This window comes from Prunus persica, chromosome G1, assembly GCF_000346465.2.
Source record: "Prunus persica cultivar Lovell chromosome G1, Prunus_persica_NCBIv2, whole genome shotgun sequence".
NCBI classification, from domain to species: domain Eukaryota; kingdom Viridiplantae; phylum Streptophyta; class Magnoliopsida; order Rosales; family Rosaceae; genus Prunus; species Prunus persica.
Window position 1 is genome coordinate 20,120,465 of NC_034009.1, and position 20,611 is coordinate 20,141,075.

Genomic DNA, 20,611 nt, shown 5'->3' on the forward strand with positions numbered 1-20,611 from the left:
TTTTACTATGAACCATTGTTTGTATTAAATTACCACGACAGTTTATTTTGGCTAGTGAACTTTTTAACTTTGTTTTCAAGGCTGTTTTATATCTCTTTCTTTATTTCTTAAAACATATTAATGAAGTAAAAGATTACTCAAAGCTAGACTTGCCATCATCTTTACAAACCCTCTGTCGTTATGTGGACACGACACTAAAGGTTCATGACAAGATTCTAACCTTTACAATTGAGAAGGAGGTGTTTGGTTTTGATCGTTAAACCTTCATCTTGATTGAAGATATTACATAGTTTGCAACCATGGAAGAGATTGGGGCTACTGTGGTTGTAGTATACATGAGGTTTGTCCTTGTCAACCTTTTAATTCACACTCTCCTTTCTTTTGAAAAAAAAAAAAATCACTCATATGGGATCATTCCATATATGTAGGTGCCTATTTGATCTATTGAAAACAGGAAATATGGTGAACATGGTTGGCCTTGTCTACCCCGCTCAAGTTAGTGCTAACTTTGGGTCATTAACTCAAAGATCACGTATGTTGGCCAATCAACTTCAAAAGACAGATGGTGAACATATTTTCTTGATGCCTTACAATCCAGGGTTAGTCCCCTTAACAAGATTTTGTTTGTATGATGCAGTGTATATAAAATTGTTTAACCTTTATATTTATTTTGTGTAGCCGTCATTGGGTATTGGTCATTGTGAGAGCAAAGAAGGAGACTGTGTATTTTCTAGATCCACTACCCGGAAATCGAGTGGTTGATGATGAGTGCAAAAACATAGTGAACACGTAAGTTTATTTACTAGCTTGTTTGTGTTTGTAGCCTAAAATATTTATCAATAACACTTTGTTTTATTGAAACAGTGCTATCAAAATGTATGATTCACACATAGGCAGACAAGGTCGTAAAGCAGCTATTTGGAAAACTCTACAAGGCACACCAAAGTAACCCAACAGTGTAGAGTGTGGCTATTATGTCATGCGCTTTATAAGAGACATCATCACAGATCCTGCCCTAGAATTTGAGAAGATGGTAAATAGAAAATGTTCATATTTATACCATCGTTGAATCGATTTTGAATTTATGTCTTATGAAGTCTAAATAATCATTGTTTATGGTTTGTAGTTTGAGAAGGGAAAAGATCAAAGTCCATACCCCCAAAAGCCATTAATGAAGTGAGGAAAGAATGGGCAGATTTTGTTTGCCTTCATATGGAGTAGAGGAGTTTTACAAACACTTATCCTATTATATTTAATTTTTTGTACATAGTATTGTTAGAATTACACAAGTTTTTGTACAAATTTTTGGTATAATGTACATATTTGTTTTTCTATGAATTTAAAATTGGTTTTCATTTTCTGAAAAGAAAAGTAATTGCGTAAACCGACGTGTATTAAATTTTCAAACGACATAAATATATCAAACACCGCCGTCTTATTGAAATGTTTGACATATTTGATAAATAAATAAAATGACATTTAATCAAATAAAACATGACGGTTACATGTAAAGATGACGTCTACCTTTTATTATGAAGTGAAATTGAAAATACAAACAACGTCATTATTGGATATCTCCACAAAATTGAAAACAAGGTTTAGAGTTTATTTTAAACCGTAAACCCTTTTTTACAATTTTGTTTAAAAAAATAGTTTAGGGTTTAGGGTATAATGTCGATTTTCTATTTTATTTTCTGTCCATTCTGAAGGGTGCGCACACAAGTTCGAATCCCAACAAAAGCCAAACCCATATAAATTATTTAGCAGAAAAATGTCAGTATTTTGTTTTTGCGTCATGATACGAATACCACGACGATTATCATGTAATATGCGTGTTTTTTTGGATAATTTCAAAGACGGCTTTTCTTTCTTGCTTTGATGTTTAAAGAAGCGCGCATTCTAAAATTTGGCCGCGACCTAAAATTTTTAGATTTCGCTCTAAGTCTTGTACTTGTAACCTTGAACCCTAAACATTTCTCTCTCTCACTTCAACTCTAATTCAAAGTTGGGCTCTCCAGGTTCCGTCAAATTCAAGTGGGCCATAATCTGTGAGCTCTGCCTACCTGTAAGTATAAACCCTAATCTCATGCTTGTTAATTCATTGAATGATATTCAGTTCTGTATTCTGAAGTTTAAGGGTTCATAATCTGACGTGCTTCTGAAATCATTAGAATTATTTCGTTGGATCTTATCTTTATGGGTTTTAGATATATGTTTTGTGAGCTTTTAATGTTTTCGGAGGTATGAGTTAGAGGAGTGTTCTTAATCACACTTTGTTATTATGAATCGGGATTTTGGGTTCATGCTTGGTATATGTTGGGTTCATGCTTAGTATATGTTGAGTTCATGTATATGTTGGGTTCTTAATATATTTTGGGTTGTTTCTGGGATTTGGAGATTTAGAATGCTTTTTTAGGCATACGAACCGTCGTCTACATTTCATCTATAAGGTGTTTTTCTTTAACTACCGTTGTATGAAATTTATTTTGCTTCAGTAGCAGTCTTTTGCTAGCTTACATGACAGGTACGGTTTTTTTAAAACTCGTCGTCTGTATATTTCAAATACGGCTTTTTTTGTATAAAAACCGTCGTCTGTATATTATATTACTTGCTATGAAAATAAATATAATCTACTATAGTGATGGTCATTGCTTGTCTTTTCACTTTATTATATATAATATAGGGTATAGTGTCGGAGATGGATAAGTCATGGATGCACTCAGATAGAAGATCGAAGGCATGTGAGTTAGGGGTAGAGGCATTTTTGAAATTTTATGTAGAAAATCTTCTGACTACAACACATATCCATTGTCCATGTGTTAAGTGTGTGAATTTGCGATTGTTTGGGGTTGGAATTATAAGGGATCGCTTATACTTCAATGGAGTTGACCAAACCTATAAGAATTGGACATTTCATGGAGAACCTTGGCAAGCAACTACTAATGCTAGTAGAAATGTTGAAGAAGTTGATGACCATAGTAGGTATAGTTTTGTGTCTGAAGAAATAGAGACGGATGACAATGATTTAGGTGATTTTCGATCCGATCCTTATAAGTTTGCCAATGTGATTGAGGATGGAGATCAACCATTGTACCCTGGTTGTACAAAGTACACCAAGTTATCGGCATTGGTGAAGTTATATAATTTGAAAGCGAAACATGGGATGAGTAATGTCTGTTTTACAGAATTGTTGATACTTCAAGGAGAGTTGCTTCCATAAGGAAATACAATACATTCCTCTATGTATGAGGCAAAAAAGACTTTGTGTGCATTGGGGCTGAGTTATGAGAAAATCCACGAATGCCCCAATGATTGCATCTTGTATAGGAAGGAGTATGAACATTCAACTCATTGTCTAACTTGCGGAATCTCAAGGTGGAAAGAAGGCAAAGATTCAATCTTGAAAGAGGGTGTACCAGCGAAGGTGGTGTGGTATTTTCCACCAATTCCAAGGTTTAAAAGGATGTTTCAATCAAGTAAGACAGCTAAGAGTTTGACTTGGCATGCTCATAGAAAATCAATTGACGGTCAGATGTCTCATCCAGCGGATTCCCCGTCTTGGAAACTCATTGATGATAAATGGTCCGAGTTTGGTAATGAGCCGAGAAACTTGAGATTGGCTCTTTCATCTGATGGATTCAATCCCCATAGTTCTCTAAGTAGCAGATACAGTTGCTAACCAGTTATCTTAGTTACATATAATCTCCCACCATGGCTATGCATGAAACGAAAGTTCATGATGTTGACCTTATTCATTTCCGGTCCTAAACAACCCGGAAATGATATAGACGTCTACTTTGAGCCTTTGATCGATGATTTAAAATCTTTGTGGGAGGGGATTAGAGGAGTGTATAATGCACATATAGGAGAATACTTTACACTCAGAGTTGCCTTACTGTGGACAATTAATGATTTTTTCGCCTATGAAAACTTATCTGGATGTGTCGTTAAAGGATATAAAGCTTGTCCAATATGCGGTGATGATACACCTAGTCACTGGTTGAAAAATAGCCACAAAATCTGTTACATTGGCCATAGGAAATGGTTACCAACATATCATCTATATCGGAGGTAGCGTGCAGTTTTTAATGGAAAATCAGAATATGATGAGGCTTCAAAGCCATTAGCCGGAGAAGAAGTGTTACAAATGGTTGAAGGTATTAATTATACATGGGGCTAAAAAAAAGGGGGAGGTGGAGGTGAAAATGATGGTGACTGAGTTTGTTGAAAGAAGAAGTCAAAATTCTTTGATTTCAAGTATTGGAAATACCTTCCTGTGAGGCATGCCCTCGATGTTATGTACGTTGAGAAGAATGTTTGTGATAGTATCATTGGTACGTTGTTGGAGATCCCTAGAAAAAATAAAGATGGGATTGCTGCTCGTTTAGATTTATTGAACATGGAGGTCAAGATTGATTTGCAACCTAAGTATGGAGAAAGACGTACTTGCTTGCCTCTAGGGCCTTGGAATTTGTCAAGAGCAGAGAATAGAGCTGTTTACAATTCTTTTTATGGTATGAAGGTTCTTGACGGTTATTCTTCAAATATAAAAAATCTTGTATTTTTACAAGATTCAAGACTTCTTGGCCTTAAATCACATGATTGTCATATCTTGATGCAACAATTGCTCCATGTGGTAATTCGTTCTGTTTTGGAGAAGCCTACAAGGTATGCAATAACTCGTTTGTGCTTCTTCTTCAATGCTATATGTGCAAAGACGGTAGATGTTTCCAACCTAGATAAGTTGGAAGAAGATGGAGTAGTTACGTTGTGTTTGCTTGATTCCATCTTCATTCTTCGATATCGTGGTTCATCTAGTAGTACATCTTGTCAGAGAAGTTCTTCTTTGTGGGCCAGTTTATTTTAGATGGATGTATCCGTTCGAAAGATATATGAAAGTGCTAAAGAGGTATGTTCAGAATCGTACTCATCCCAAAGGTTTCATTGCTGAGCGGTATATAGCTGAAGAAGCTATAGAATTTTGCACCGAGCATTTATCTGATGTTAGTACAATTGGAGTGCCATCAAGCTAGAAGATAGGACTTTCAAAGCCATTATCAAGTTTCACAGTGAGCTTAGTTGATCGGGACCTGTTGAACCAGGCACATCTATATGTCTTGGAGAATACAGAGAAAGTCCTACCTTGTATCGAGTAAGAGTTTTATTCTTTAAGTAGCCATTTTAAATTAATCATTATATTTATATTATATGTTTGGGACCGTAATGCTTGAATTTTTCGTGTCATGTAGGGAACATATGATCCACATCAAGACCACTTATCCAAAATTCAGAAAGAGAATAAAGTGGCTACAAGATAAGCACAATAGCACTTTCATTCAATAGCTACGTTTTAAGTATATGTTATTGACATATTGGACTTTTAATTTTTTTTCTTTCTATGTTAGATTGAATTAAGATATGATTAATTTGCAGGTTCAAAGTGAACTTAATGGGGAAGAGAATAATGGCGTATCAGAAAATTTGAGGTGGCTAGCAACTGGTCCAAGCATGGCAGTGCCATCATATAGAAGCTATTTTATTAAAGGTGTTAAATTTAACATCAATGCACAAGATGATGTGTGTGGAGTTCAAAATAGTGGAGTTTATTTACTTGCACATACTATGCAAGTTGCTAGTGCACAAGGATAAAAACCCAATTTTCTCAAATATGGGGTTTTATGGTGTCATTCAAGATATTTGGGACCTTGACTACCAAAAGTTTACAATCACAGTCTTTAGGTGTGATTGGATAGATAGCACTTCTGGCCTTGTAGTCGATGAACTTGGATTTACTCTTGTAGATCTGAGTAAAATTGGACATAGGAATGACCAATTTGTTATGGCTTCTCAAGTCAAACAAGTATTTTTTTTGTTGACGACCCAATGCATCATGGTTGGTCGGTAGTGTTATCAATGCCTAATAGAGAATATAATGATGTTATTGGTGATGATGTTTTAGGTGATGTGAGAATTGAGTGTGAACCATTTACTAGAGGGATGTCAAATGTTGACACATTTGATGAACTCGCGGGTGAGTTTGGGAGTCAAAATATTCGAGATGAGTGTGAAGATATATGGATTGAATGATGCTTGTAATTTATGAAATTACTTATGCCCTAAACGGCCGTGTATGACATTAGTTTTGTAATAAATTGTAATTCGGTTTTTTTCACTTTCATTATGCAGGTTTTGGCCACAAAACTACCAGTAATAAAAAATACTAGGTTCAAGATTCAAAAAACAACGGTCCTGATAAAAATGTGAAAAACAGACGTCTGTTTTAATAAAATTGGCATTAGAAAACGACGTTTTGGAGCATTCAATGACCGCAATGTACTTATCGACGTCTAAAGCTTAATTCACAAGACTCTCTCATTTAATTCAAAGCAACGTAAATAAAAAAGAACCACGACGGTATTGTGCAACAGTTATTAACGATATCACGCTGGAGATGCATAAAGAGACGACATTTAAAGCCCAATAACACGACTACATTCTCAGAATACTGACATCTAAAAAACATCTACGACCAGAAACATATAATCCACGTCGTCTTTTAAAGCCATAAAAGTCATTCGCGTCTAGAGATCTTACCTGAACGTCATAAAGATTACAAAAGACGACGTCTTATATTATGAACTCGTCCGTATTATAAGAACAATCGTTGTATTAAAAATTTACGACGTCGCTTTTTATCTCATAAACGAAGTGGACATATGATAAATGACGACGATCGTTGAAATTACGAGGTTGTAGTATATATTTATGACGTCGTCCTTGTTAAAGAAATTGACATGAAAATTGATGTTGACGTTGTTCTTCTAAACAAAACGACATAATATTTGATTAAACGCGTCATTTCTTTTAGGCCTGTGTCGTTAAAAATATTTTACACAGTGATGGACTGACAAACTAAGCCGTCTTGGAGAAATTAGACGACGGTCCTTGTGCTACATGTGACGTATAAATTTGAAAAAACGGTTGTCTTTTTAATCCGACCAACGTTGAACAAGAATGACAAAGTCATCTGTTTAAATAAAGACGACGTTATTAAGTTTTACCACGTCAACATTTATGGAACAAACGAAGTGGAAAATTATTATTAACGACGGTTATATAACAACGATGACTTAGAGGATTCTAATAACGGCGTCTTTTGTGTAGTTTTCGACGTGATAATTTAACTTGCACAATGGTTCTCTTGTCAAACTAGTCGTCTATTCTTATCCTTGTCGATTTTTTTTTGGCTCATTTTCAGGATATAGACGTCGGTGTTTATTTGTTCGTGACGTTGTTTGTTTGAACAACAACAGGAATTTACCGTTGTGGTTTGTTACTTCAAAAGATATCGGTCGATTTCACGACAGTTTGAAATTCAACTACACGACGATGAATTCCCGTCGTCTATCACCTTTTTTGTAGTAGTGACTTATGCCCGTGGCCAATCTCATCTTTATCAATTGATAATGAGGAAGTAGACCAAAATAAGCTCATTTTTCAATTATGAAGTTTTGTAGTTAATGGGGGAAGTTGTTTGAGAAAATGACTCAAAGAATACTAAGGCAGGGCAAGGGGGCAACCAGCTCTACTCCTTATGTTATTCCTCTTGTTCTCTAGACTCACTTTTTTCATTTTCTCTTTGTGCGGTCAATTTAGGAACTAGGAAGTGTAGAGTTTGTATTCCTAATGTTTGCATGCATGGATGTATTTATATAATTATATATATATATATATATATTTTTTAAGAGTTGATTGATCTTCACTATTAAGTTTCTCAGCTTTCTAATGTGAATTTCTTCACATTTTCACATGATGCATCTACAAAATTATATTGGGTCAAGTAAGAATCATTAAATATTAATTGCTACAAAATCATCACATACGCAAAAGGTTATTGGGTAGCATAAAAGAGCGCTTGTTAGGTTCTTTCTTCTTTTGGATCGCCTTTCCAAGAAAGAAAAAAAATAAAATTTCATTGGCCTTTGTCAATAACCATGGATGAGATCATAGACAGAGGGAGGGAAGGAGAACAAAGATGGAAGGCAAAAGTAGGGAGAAAACAAAGATCAGAGGAGGGAGGAGAGAGGGTAAGAGGAACACAGTGAAAGATTATTATTATGTTAATTATTAAAAGATCTAAATCTATATAACACATAAACGCAAGGTTTAGTTGATATGACATGAATACATCAGTTGTCACATAATACGGTTAATTTAGTGTATCCAAATAGCATTATTGTTGTTCAAACTTGTGTTGTGTGTGTTTGACTAATGATATTCGATTTGTCTATGTGTTGAATTGTTATTTGTTTGGGTTGAGTTAAGAAACAAAAAGGAAAAGGTCAAGGGAAAAAAAAAAGAAAAAAAAAGGGTCTCGAATTAATATTTCAATTGGGCTCAAAACCCAAGACAATTTATATTTTGGGGCATTCTCCAATAAGTATTTAAGTTAAAGATTAGTTACATACTTCTAATCTTGGGCATTAAATTGCATCTAACGGCTAAAATTAAAAGTATGTAACCAATCCTTAACATAAAATACTTATTAGAGAATCTCTCATATATTTTAGTCCAAATTTTGTGAGAGGGATCATGAAAAACCTACTCCAACTGGTACCAATTTGAAAGGTATGTCATGAAGAACCTCCACAACTTGTGGGATTGCTCTATAAAACCCGTCATTCACAACTTGTTTCCCAATTGTGCGTGTTTGCATTTTGTTCCAAGTCTTTCTCCTCTCTCCAATTCCTTTTCTTGTTGGTTTTTGTTTTCAACATTCATCTCAGTTGACTTGTTTCTCAATTGTGCGTGTTGGAATTTTGTTCCAAGTCTTCTCCTCTCTCCAATTCCTTTTATTGTTTGGTTTTTGTTTTCACCATTCATCTCATTTGTGCAATGGCTTACAGTTGCGATTTGTGTAATGAGACTTTCTTTGAACACAGTGAAATGATTGACCACAAAAACAGGGGAAGTCTTGAAGAAACACTTCCGTGATGTTCATAAAAATACACAAATGTGTGGAGAGAAAATGTGCAAAAATCCTATATACCCCAAACATGAGTCACATGTGAGTACGGGGAGACTTTGCCATTCAAATCTCTGAACCAAATAAAAAGAAAAAGTATGAATAATGCTCCACATACTGACTAAACACACTTAAGTTGAACGAGACATGTTCGAACAGATCAATCTTGAACTGAAATAATTGCACTCCATATTCCAAATCCTCACCTCAAAAGAACACTGTCAATCCTTCTCAGAACAAAAAAAATACCTATCCATCAGATGGAGACATATGGGATCATGAATTCAGACAAGAACAAACTAAATTTTTGGAGAATATTCTCTTGCAGAACTGTAAATTTGGACAATTGGTCATGAAACTTATGTTTACAGACTGTAAAGTTGGACCACTGATCAAGTTGGCTCTTGCCTAAATGCATGAAAGTGTGGTCAAAATTCACAGTTGACAACATAAGATTTCGAATGAATGATCAGAGGATACTATACACCATAGGAGGTCAACAAACCTGCAAAAACCAGATATAAACTTAACATGATGACGGGGCATAGGACACTGGTGGGTTACTCAATAATGAACTCAATTGGATTCTCTATCCTACAGATTGGGATGAACAGGCAGATAAAATGGTGCACAAGTGTGAGAACTTGATAGAGCATGCTGCATGTTTGTCTAAATTCTAAATTATGGGCCACCTACAAGTCTCTCAAAATAGGCCATCCTTTTTTAATAATTTCATTGATCTTTGCATCAATCTGCCTCTGAATTTTTGGAGGACAAAGCTCTGCAGCATAGCCATTCAGTTTTGCAGCCAATCTTGACCTCTCAAGTTCCTCTTCAGGCAAGTTTCCAATTAATTGGAGAAGAAATGGCCTACGCTTCAGCTCAAACTTCTGCATTTTAAAAACATGTTGGCTAAGGATTCAAAAAATTTAGGATCTAATTCAAAAGATCTCTTTTTTTTTTTTTTTTTTTCACATCTCCAAAGAGACTCCCTTAAGCAAGTTGACGACGAGGAAAGATTTACAATACAAAGATCTGAAACAACATTCCCTCTTAAAGAGTTTTGGGAGAAGAGAGAGGATATTGAGTTGTACCTGATGTTCAGGCTCAGCAGAATAAAATGTTCCAAGTGGTAGGATTTGAGTAGTTACACTGCTACTCTTTGACTTAGTTTGTTCTCTCTCTTTGCTCACAGCAGCCAATCTGGACTCTTCAGTTCCGTTCGTGAAAATGATAGATCTATTTATATATGAAAAAAGATCACTAAGGACTCTAAGTTATGAGTTTATGTTATGCAAGAAACTGCTGTGTGCTGTTATAAGTTTTACCTGTATTGGTTACCTACATCAGGACCTTGCCCAAATACTTGCCGATAGTCATGACTTGACCAGAAAATCTCCAAAAGTTGCCTAAAGCTAATCAGCCTGTGATCGTAGATAACCTGCTCAGGATTTATAGAATTACACATGTGAACTGAAACATTCAAAAAGAGAGTAAAATGTATGTAAAAATAAATGATAAGAAGCCCACAAAGTTAAAAACTGCAGGGATTCAACTGCTCTTAAACTTTACAAGAAACAAAAAGACACCGCTTGGAGATAGTTTCATTATATTCAAGCCAAAAAAGAAGGGTAAAAACCGATTCATGAAAATCTAAAAGCAACAGGAAAAATGGAAGAGAGACCTGGACAGACTCAGCATGATCACCCAAGCTTCTGTACTCAGGGTTGATTTTGGATCCGCCAGCGTAACCGACAGTGGTCTGTACAACCCCATTCAAGCACCCAAAGACAGCTTCAGATCTCCAAAAGCTTCCCAGAGCGAAAACTGCTGTTTTCAAGGACTGGTTGTTGGGTACGTCTCCTGCGGTTTCAATGATCCGTTCTGGGATCCTGATGCAGACCCGCCTCTCAGCTGCTAGAATAATCAGGAGCATCACCGTTGCTAGTAGACGGCTAAGGGAAACGCTGCTGCGAAGAAAAGCCATTGGCTTTGTCTGAAAGAGGAAGGCATGAGACTTTCTGCGTTTGGTTAAAATTTCCAAGATGTTATTAAATGAAAATAAAAAATAAAAAATCAAGAGAACTAGAATGGAAGATAGGAAACTGATGTCATATAGAAAATGCCCCTTTTTCGAAGCTACAATGTTTTTACAAAGTTGATAACCAAGTTTGAGCACACATCAACTCCTCCAATGTGTTTGGATTCGCTCACCCCCTACGAATTTTGATCTGTATCGAGCGTACCCAATCGCGGTATGGTATCGATCTGGATCTGGAACGAAAGATTTAACGACTCAGTTCCAGAGGAGAGAACAGTACCTGATAGAGGACGTCGCTGCTACAGAACAGAACCTGACCGCCGACAGCAGACGAGCAATCGAGGGCACATGAGGGAGAGTGCTATAGCTGATGAGCCCACGTTTGATTCTCGGTCTTCTTTTTTGTTTTGGTCAATTATTCTTGTTCTCTTGGCATATAAGGGGAAGGAACATATCGGGTTCGGAGAGGATTTTATTGAACGAATAGATTCGAAGAGGAGCGATGGGTGTTTATAAATGGATAGGCGTAAGAGCAGTTCCGGACAGCCCAGCCCAGGCAAAAGGCCCCTGATCTTCCAAAATAAGCTCCAGCGGTGACATCCAGTCCCGGCAAGAGCTGGGGTCCATCAAGCCGGGTAAAGGCCCAAGTCAAAATAGGTTGAGCTGTTGTCTGAAATAGCTGACATCAGCAAAGAAAAAAAAATTTAAAAAATCGAAACAAAATTCTGAAAAATTATCAAAAAATTCAGAAGTTTTTTTATACATACCTAGAAAATTTTAATTTATTAATCTCATATATATTAATAAAATTAATCTTATTTGAATAGTAATTGCTATTGGGTTGCTATGACAATAGTGTACAAAAAAAAATAATTAATAGGCCAAATACTATTTACATGAATAGTAACTGCCCTGACTTGCCCTTGCCATTTCCCATGGCAAATGGGTGGAAGTGTTCTAAGAGGGAACATACTAGAAGTTGGGTGGGTGGGTATGTCAATATAATAAGAGGAATGCTACCAATCTTCTTTCTAACCTTCTCTTTTGGACATTGTCCCTTCTTTTTATGACAAGTGTCACTTTCCTTACACTTAAAACAATGTCATTAATGCATCACACAAATTAATTTTTGTTTTCCAAGTTTACCCTTATTAAATGTATTAATTTATTTTAAAAACAAGCTAAATTTTTTACAACTTTCTTACCACCTTGTTAAAAAATTAAATATAAAAAATAAAAAATAATTTTTTTATTTTTTATTTTTCCCAAAGTGTTTTGTTAAAAACAAAATAAAGATGATACAATGCCATGAAACAAACTTTTTTTTTTAAAATGACGTTTTTTTAAAAAAAAAAATTTAATTTTTTACAATGTGCTAAAGAAGTTGCAACAAAATTTGGATAAATTGAAGGAAATATAAAGGCTAATACATTTTAAAAGGGTAAACTTGAAAACAAAAACTAATTTGTGTGACGCATTAATGACATTGTTTTTTTTTTTTGAAAAGGTTGAATTCATTCCATTAGAAGGGAGGAATAAAAGGCATGTCATGCGTGGCCTCGTTAAAACCTTCCCAGAGAAAACCACAAGGGAAAAACTCCGGAGTAGGAAAGAGTACCACATATGCCGATAACGTACACAACAGGAAAATTACATTACATCAATGAACAAAACATCTTGTAGGAAATCTGGGGGATCAGTAACCCATTCTGCCATTCCCTGAGAGTGTAGAGCATATCGAGCCAACCGTGTTGCAACCCCATTTGCACTCCTCTCTGTAACCCTCAAATAAACACGCTCTTGGCTGGCCAAAAGTGTTTGACAATTAGTTAGGCAACCAAGATGGGACAGATCAGTTTGGCCCCGTTGTATTGAGTGTAAAGCGCCCTGAGAATCCCCTTCTGTATGACATTCCAGATTGGACCACTTGGCAGCATAGATTAAGCCTTCTCTTAATGCAACCAGTTTGGCATGCATGGGATTTGATATCCCATTTAGCACAACCAACTTGCATGCAAGAAAGGCACCTGTAGAATTACGAACCACCAAACCAACCCCACCAAAACTGGATTCACCATGAAACACTCCATTCACATTTATTTTAATAGCTCCAGGCGGTGGCAGCACCCATTTAGCAATGGCACGTGAGGTATGGTTCTTTGGAGGGGGGTGTACTTCCTGAAACTCTTGCAAACAGTGCATTGCTCCACTAACAATTTCTGTTGCACTCCGTTGACGTCCTGCCCAGGCCATTTGATTGCGCTCATACCATAGCATCCATAGGCACACCATGACTTTCTCTAGCACATGAAGTGGGTGGTCTGCAGCAAATCCTTGGAACCACATCTTGAACTCCTCTGTGGCATCAGTATTAAAGTGTGCCCAGGCCGGAAACAAAGACCAAGAAGCAATAGCTATGGGGCATCAGAGAAGCACATGGACCACAGTTTCTTCAGCCCCACAAAAAACACAGCCTCCCAATTCAGAGATACTACGATGAATCAAATTATCCTTGGTGGGTAAAATATTCAAGAGAGCGCGCCAGATGAATATACGAACCTTTGGTGGTACTCGGGCTTTCCAAATCTTCTTCCAGACCTGTTCACAAGCTACAATGGGTCCTCCATTCATGTTGGTGTCGTCCCCGTCTTGCTGGAGCAAAACCCGACGAGCAACTTCATTGCCGCTCCACACTGTGTACTGACCATCTCTCTCAAAGTGCCAAATCAAGATGTCTGGTGGGTATCTGAAGCTTAAAGGGATGTTTCGAATGCAATTCACTTCCTCGGCCGAGAACCAAGCTTGCAAAAGGTCCTCCTTCCACTGCATAGTGACTGGATTAATAAGAGAGTTCACTTTTGCCTCATCAAACCCCTCTGTTTGTGGTGAGGAAACTTGGAAAGATTCAGAGTTAGGGAGCCATCGGTCTCCCCATATACGCACACTGTGGCCATTCCCGATTCGCCACCGAGATCCCTTTTCAATAAGGACACGTGCTTTGCATAAGCTTTGCCAAATATAGGAGGGGGAATGTCCGATTTGTGCCTCTAATATAGAGCAATTCTTGAAGTAACGGGCTTTCAGGATGCGTGCCACTAAAGAGTTTGGGGTTTGAATCAAGCGCCATAATTGTTTGGCCAAGAGCACCATATTGAAGGCATATAAATTACGGAAACCAAGCCCACCCTCCTGTTTAGGCAAGCATAATTTGTTCCAGCTGAGCCAGTGTATTTTTCGTTGGCCATCTTGCTCACCCCACCAGTAGCGAGCCATCACTTGTTGAATTTCGTCACATAGACATTTAGGGATGAGGAAGCAATTCATCATATAAATAGGCACAGCTTGTGCCACCACTTTTAGGAGAATTTCTTTCCCTGCAACGCTTAACAATTTTGCCTTCCAACCTTGTATTTTCTTCCAAATGCGTTCCTTAAGAGAGTTGAAGCATTGCCTTCTTGATCTTCCCACCCAAGTAAACATCATGCTGGTCAACCCTCCTAACTCCCAGAACTGCAGCTAGGTTATCTTGATCAGTACGGTCCATATTATTACTGAAGGAGACACAACTCTTCTCCAAGTGTATTTTCTGACCTGACACCATTTCATATTTTTAGAAAATAATGCTCAGTTGTTCACAGTCCTGTTGGTTTGCCCACAAGAACAAGAAGCTATCGTCAGCGAAAAAAAGGTGGCTAACAGACGGAGCCCCCCGACATAGATTCACTCCATGAAGTAAATTACGTCGTTCCGCCTGCAAAATAAGACTTGAGAGAGCCTCAGCGCATAGTAAGAATAAATATGGTGAAAGGGGGTCACCCTGTCTCAGTCCTCTCTGTGGAATGACATAACCAACTGGATTTCCATTCAACATGAAAGAATACGAAACCGTCGTCACGTACTCCATGATTAATTGGATCCATCGTGGGGCAAAACCCATTCCTTTCATTAGGGCCTCCAGAAAACTCCACTCTACCCGATCATATGCTTTACTCATGTCAATCTTGAGAGCCAGATACCCTTGTCGTCCATGATTTTTCTTATGCATCATGTGTAGCAATTCAAAAGCCACGATTGAATTGTCTGAGATTGCACGGTCTGGAGCAAAAGCACTTTGAGTATCACTAATCAGAGTAGGAAGGATTGCTTTTAGGTGGGTAGCGAGCACTTTCGCCCCAATCTTATTAAAGACATTACATAGACTGATGGGACGTAATTGTGTCATGTTCTTTGGTTCATGGACTTTAGGGATGAGGGCCACATGCGTGAAGTTTATCTTCTTAAGTAATTTGCCCGTTTTGAAGAAGTGCAAGACTGCCGCCACCATATCCTCACCTACAATCTGCCAATATTTCTGATAGAAAAAAGGAGAGAAGTCGTCTGGGCCTGGTGCCTTAGATGGGTGCATTTGAAAAAGTGCAATTTTAATTTCTTCTGGAGTAAACTCCGCCAAAAGAGCCTGGTTCATCTCCTCTGTGACACGCCCCCTTACACCGTCCACTACTTCTGTATAATCGGAAGACCCTATGGAAGAAAACAAGTGCTGGAAATAATTAACCACAGTTTGTGTTAAACCTTGCTCTGTTGTCTGCCAATGTCCATGCTCATCTTCAAGCGCTGAGATAGTGTTTCTTCTCCGGCAGCTAGAGGCTTTGTAATGGAAGAATTTTGAATTGCGATCTCCCGCTTTCAACCAAGTGGCTCTTGAGCGTTGCCGCCAATACACCTCATTTTTTGCCATTAGAGAATCAAGCTGCTTCGTAAGCGCATTTCGTAGCTCCACTGTATGATGTGATGGCGGTGCATCTAATAACTCACCCAATTTCTCTCGTGTAATTTTAATTTGGTTTGGCAGGTGGCCAAAATTGCACTTGCTCCAGCCCAATAATTGGTGACGAGTGCATTTGAGCTTTTCGGTAGTTGTAAATGGTGCAGAGCCTCTACAAGTACGTTGCCAACCATCTTGGATTGTTTGCATGCAATTTACATGTTCAGCCCACATCTCCTCAAAGCGGAATAACTTCTTACGTCGCCCATTCAATAGCATCCTTTCACTAATTGTTACTTTAAGGGGCAAGTGATCAGACTTGGTAGGATTTAAATGAATGACCTTTGTGCCAAGAAAACGAGAACACCAATCTGCTGTAGCCAATACGCGATCAAGGCGTATACGAATTTCCATCGGGTTATTTCGCCACCATGTATACTTTGGCCCTGTGTAACCCATGTCTTTAAATCCGCAAGTATCAATAGCTTGTCGAAATCCAAGCATCTGTCCCTCTCTCCTCCTTCTCCCACCAAGCTTTTCATCAGCTCTTAAAATCTCGTTGAAATCACCACAACATAGCCAAGGCAAATAATTTGTTGCTTCTAATCTTCTCAATAAATCCCATCATCGATGGCGCTCTGCCGTAACTGGACACCCATAAAATCCTGTGAACCGTCATTTACCTCATACTCCAAGAATCTCCACCTCAGTGTCAATATGGTTTGTACCAAAAGAACGAGCCGTGACCACTAGCTCCTCCGTCCACATCAGACATAACCTTCTGGATGCCCCATGACTGTCTACTACTATACTTTGTCGGAAGCCCAATTTTACACGAATCTTTTCCATAACACTTCATGAGCAGCGTGTTTCACATAGAAACACAAGTTTAGGATCTTCATTACGGATAAGACACCGTAATGCTTCAATTGTCCAAGGGTTCCCAAGCCCTTGGCAGTTCCAGCTTAGTAGATTCATTGCACTCGGCGGGGCTAATGCTCGTCAGCCTCCACCGTTTCTTGTTGCCATACAAAAGAGCCAGAAGATAAGCAATGTTTTTTTGGAGTAGGTAACGTCTCAAAAACTCTAACCCCTCGCGGGCCTCGTTTGCCGTTGTGATTTATGTCCCCTATTAATGACATTGTTTTAAGTGTAAGGAAAGTGACACTTGTCATGAGAAGAAGGGAGAATGTCCAAAAGAAAAAGTTAGAGAGAAGGTTGCTAGCATTCCCCATATAATGAAGGCTTTTTATCACAAATGGTCCTTGAGGTTTGCGAAATTATCACATTTCGTCCTTGACTTTTTTTGTGACACTAATGATCCTTAAGGTTACCATCCACACTTCAAAAAGGTCCCTGTCGTTAGCTTCCATCAAATTTTCTGTTAGATTGATGACATGGCACATGTATGGAGCCCACATGTAATATAGAGCCACGTGGTTTTAAATATTTTTAAAACTTAAAATTCATAAATAAATAAAAAATTTAAGCAACTTAAATCTTTTTCATATATTTTAAAATATCTTTCTCTATATTTCCCTCTCCTTGTGTTCTCTTTCCTTTTCCCCCTCGCAAGCCCACTCCTCTCTCCCTCATCTTCCTCCCTTCTCTTTCTCTCTCTCCCTCTCCCTGTGTTATCTTTCCCTCCCCCCTATAGACCCTCTCTCTCTCTCTCTCTCTCTCTCTCTCTCTCTCTCTATTTGAATGTAGCATGAAAGATATTAAAAATATTTAAGTTGCTTTTATTTTTATTTTTTAATTTTAAGTTTAAAAAATATTATATTATATTTAAAACCACGTGGCTTTATATCATTAGATGTGTGGGCTCTACATGGTGGCAGATCCACCATGGGGTCAATGGGGTCAGACGACCCCATGGAAAATTTGGATTTTAGTGGTAGAGACTGGTTTTTGCCCTTGGCAGCCATGGAAGTGACCCCATGGAGAAGAAGAAGCTTCGGTGGGCAGTTGGGGTTCTTCTTTTTATTTTATTTTATAAACTGCTCGCCAAAACGACGTCGTTTTGGCCAATGCAATATTTTTTAAATGACATAGCCAAAACGATGTCGTTTTTGGGCTATGACTATTTAAAAAAAAAAAAAAGGGCATGCAGCTTCTTAACAGCATAGACTCGAAAATAGACCTCCAAAATCTCATTTTTCATATTTCTCTTCAACAACAACCCTAACCCCAATCTCCCCAAGACCCACTACTACAAAAAAGCAAAAAGACGACGGTAAATCACCGTCGTGTATTCGGTTTTTCAATGGTCGTGGAATCCACCGTCATCTTTTCTCTCATAAACCACGACGCTAAATCACCGTCGTTGTTAAAATATACAACGTCATCAACAAATACAAAACGACGTCTTTGTACTGCAAAAAGATCTAAAAAAGCAGTCGAGGATGAGAATAGACGACCAACTCTCTAAAAAAACCGTCGTTAAAAAGGAAAAAGATGACACATATTAAGAGAACAAGGCCGCAAGATAGACATACAACGACGAAAATAAAAATACGACGCCGTTAAATATCATTTTCACGACAATAAAAAATTTGACGTCTTTAAATACATTAGAAGACGACGTTATTGATACCTACTACGTCGCATATATAAAAACAGCCGTCGTAAAATTAATTTTCCACTTCGATTTTTCGATAAAAGATGACGTGGAAATAGTTGTCAGTGTCATTATTTACGACGTATGTATTTATAGAGTAGACGTTGAAAAACGAAACAACGTCGGTTACAAATATATGAGAGTCGTATTACAAAATTTATACGTCATATTTTCAGAAACAAACAACGACGATAAATATTAGACGTTGTTAAATAAAACAACGTCGGAAAACAATAAAAACAGACGTGTTTAGTCTGCTAAAGTTCTAGAAAATAGTCGAGGATGAAAATAGACGACCAACTCAAACAAATCACCGTCGTTAAAAAGGAAAAATATGACACATGTTAAAAGAACAAGGCCGCAAGATATACATACAACGACGACAACTAAAATACTACGCCGTTAAATATAATTTACACGACAAGAAAAAATATGACGTCTTTAAATACATGAGAAGACGACGTTATTGAAATATACTACGTCTCTTATTTACAAACAACCGTCGTGAAATAAATTTTCCACTTCGATTTTTCTAAAAAAGATGACGTGGAAATAGTTGTCAGTGTCATTATTTACGACGTATGTATTTATACAGTTGACGTTGAAATGCGAAACAACGTCGGTGGCATTTATATAGTCGACGTTGTATTTATATCTATCATCATTACTCACGACGCACTTAATAATATAGACGACGTTGAACTTCTAAACAACGTCGGTTCCAAATAAATGAGAGCCGTATTACAGAACATATAGACGGCATTGATTATGATGAGAGCCGTATTACAAATAACGTCGTTTAATTGTTATTAGACGGCGGTTATAATGAATTTCCGTCGGAATTCATTTCGTTCCTCTTCGTTTATAAAAGAACTTGCGACGTGGAAAATGTATGATGACGTCGTATTTTTTAACGTTCAGATTATATATCTCGTTTTTTAGACGTCGGTATTATGGGATTGGAGTCGTGTTATTTTGAATTACATGGCGGTTCTTAATCCTTCCCCGACGTGATATCCTGAATAATTGCTTCACAATAGCGTCGTGGTTCTTCATTGTTACGTTGCTTTAAGACGTCGGTAAATATGCTGAATAACTGGTTCACAATAACGTCGTGTTTTATTTGAACTTAGAAAGTGAAGAAATCACATTACAATATATTACAAAATTAATGTCATACACTGCCAATTACATAAGCATCATTCAATCCATATATCTTCACACCCATCTCGAATATTTTGACCGCCTAACTCACCCACCAGTTCATCAAATGTGTCAACATTTGGCATCCCTCTAGTAAATGGCTCACACTCAATTATCACATCACCTAAGACTTCATCACCAATAACATCATTATATTCTCTATTAGGCATTGATAACACTACCGACCAACCACGATGCATCGGGTCGTCAACAAAAAATATTTGTTTGACTTGAGAAGCCAAAACAAATTGGTCATTCCTATGTCCAATTTTACTCAAATCTACAAGGGTAAATCCAAGTTCGTCGACTACAAGACCAGAACTATCTATCCAATCACACCTAAAGACTGGGATTGTAAACTTTTGGTAGTCAAGGTCCCAAATTTCTTGAATGACACCATAGAAACCCATATTTGAGAGAATTGGGTTTTTATCCTTGGCACTAGCAACTTGCATGGTATGTGCAAGTAAATAAACTCCACTATTTTGAGTTGTCCGCACATCATCTTGTGCCTTGATATTGAATTTAATACCTTTAATAAGATAGCTCCTATATAATGGCACTGACATGTTTGGACCAGCTGCTAGCCACCTTAAATTTTCTGATACGCCATGATTGTCTTCCTCAAGTTCACTTTGAACCTGCAAATTAATCATATCTTAATTCAATCTAACATATAAATAAGAAGAAAATTAAAAGAGAAATATGTTATTCAACAACATATACCTTGAAGCGTAGCCATTGAATGAAAGTGCTATTGTGCTTATCCTGCAGCCACTTTGTTCTCTTTCTAAATTTTGGATAAGCAATCTTGATGTGGATCATATGTTGCCTACATGACACGAAAAATTCAAGCATTACGGTCCCAAATATAGAAGATAAACATAAGAAATAATTTAAAATGGAAACTTAAAGAATAAAGCTCATACGTACTCGATATAAGGTAGGACTTCCTCC

The 20,611-nt window shown here is 37.4% G+C and overlaps 2 protein-coding genes across 3 annotated transcripts; both read right to left on the reverse strand.

Moving 5' to 3' along the window:
• On the reverse strand, positions 9,019-11,675 carry LOC18793651 (peptide methionine sulfoxide reductase A5). 2 transcript variants are annotated; one of them, XM_007227483.2, is made up of 5 exons: positions 11,347-11,675; positions 10,710-11,021; positions 10,354-10,466; positions 10,120-10,264; positions 9,019-9,915 (listed from the first exon to the last, which is right to left on the reverse strand). In XM_007227483.2, the coding sequence occupies exons 2-5, from the start codon at positions 11,010-11,012 to the stop codon at positions 9,718-9,720; spliced, it is 759 nt and encodes a 252-aa protein (XP_007227545.1). In that variant the 5' UTR covers positions 11,013-11,021; positions 11,347-11,675; the 3' UTR covers positions 9,019-9,717. The 2 variants fall into 2 exon arrangements, with proteins under 2 accessions (XP_007227545.1, XP_020410731.1); XM_020555142.1 differs by having other exon boundaries at positions 10,710-11,046; positions 11,347-11,673.
• Positions 12,717-13,412, reverse strand: LOC109946709. Its single transcript, XM_020555321.1, has one exon. The coding sequence runs from the start codon at positions 13,410-13,412 to the stop codon at positions 12,717-12,719; it is 696 nt and encodes a 231-aa protein (XP_020410910.1).

What these genes read in the sequence shown, in the direction of transcription:
- LOC18793651 (XM_007227483.2), bottom strand. Translation starts at nt 11,012, where the DNA reads ATGGCTTTTCTTCGCAGCAGCGTTTCCCTTAGCCGTCTACTAGCAACG. An exon ending in ATCATGCTGAGTCTGTCCAG is followed by an intron (nt 10,467 to 10,709) that starts GTCTCTCTTCCA and finishes AATCCTGAGCAG; the next exon opens with GTTATCTACGATCACAGGCT. An exon ending in GATGTAGGTAACCAATACAG is followed by an intron (nt 10,265 to 10,353) that starts GTAAAACTTATA and finishes ATATATAAATAG; the next exon opens with ATCTATCATTTTCACGAACG.
- LOC109946709 (XM_020555321.1), bottom strand. Translation starts at nt 13,412, where the DNA reads ATGTGGTTCCAAGGATTTGCTGCAGACCACCCACTTCATGTGCTAGAG.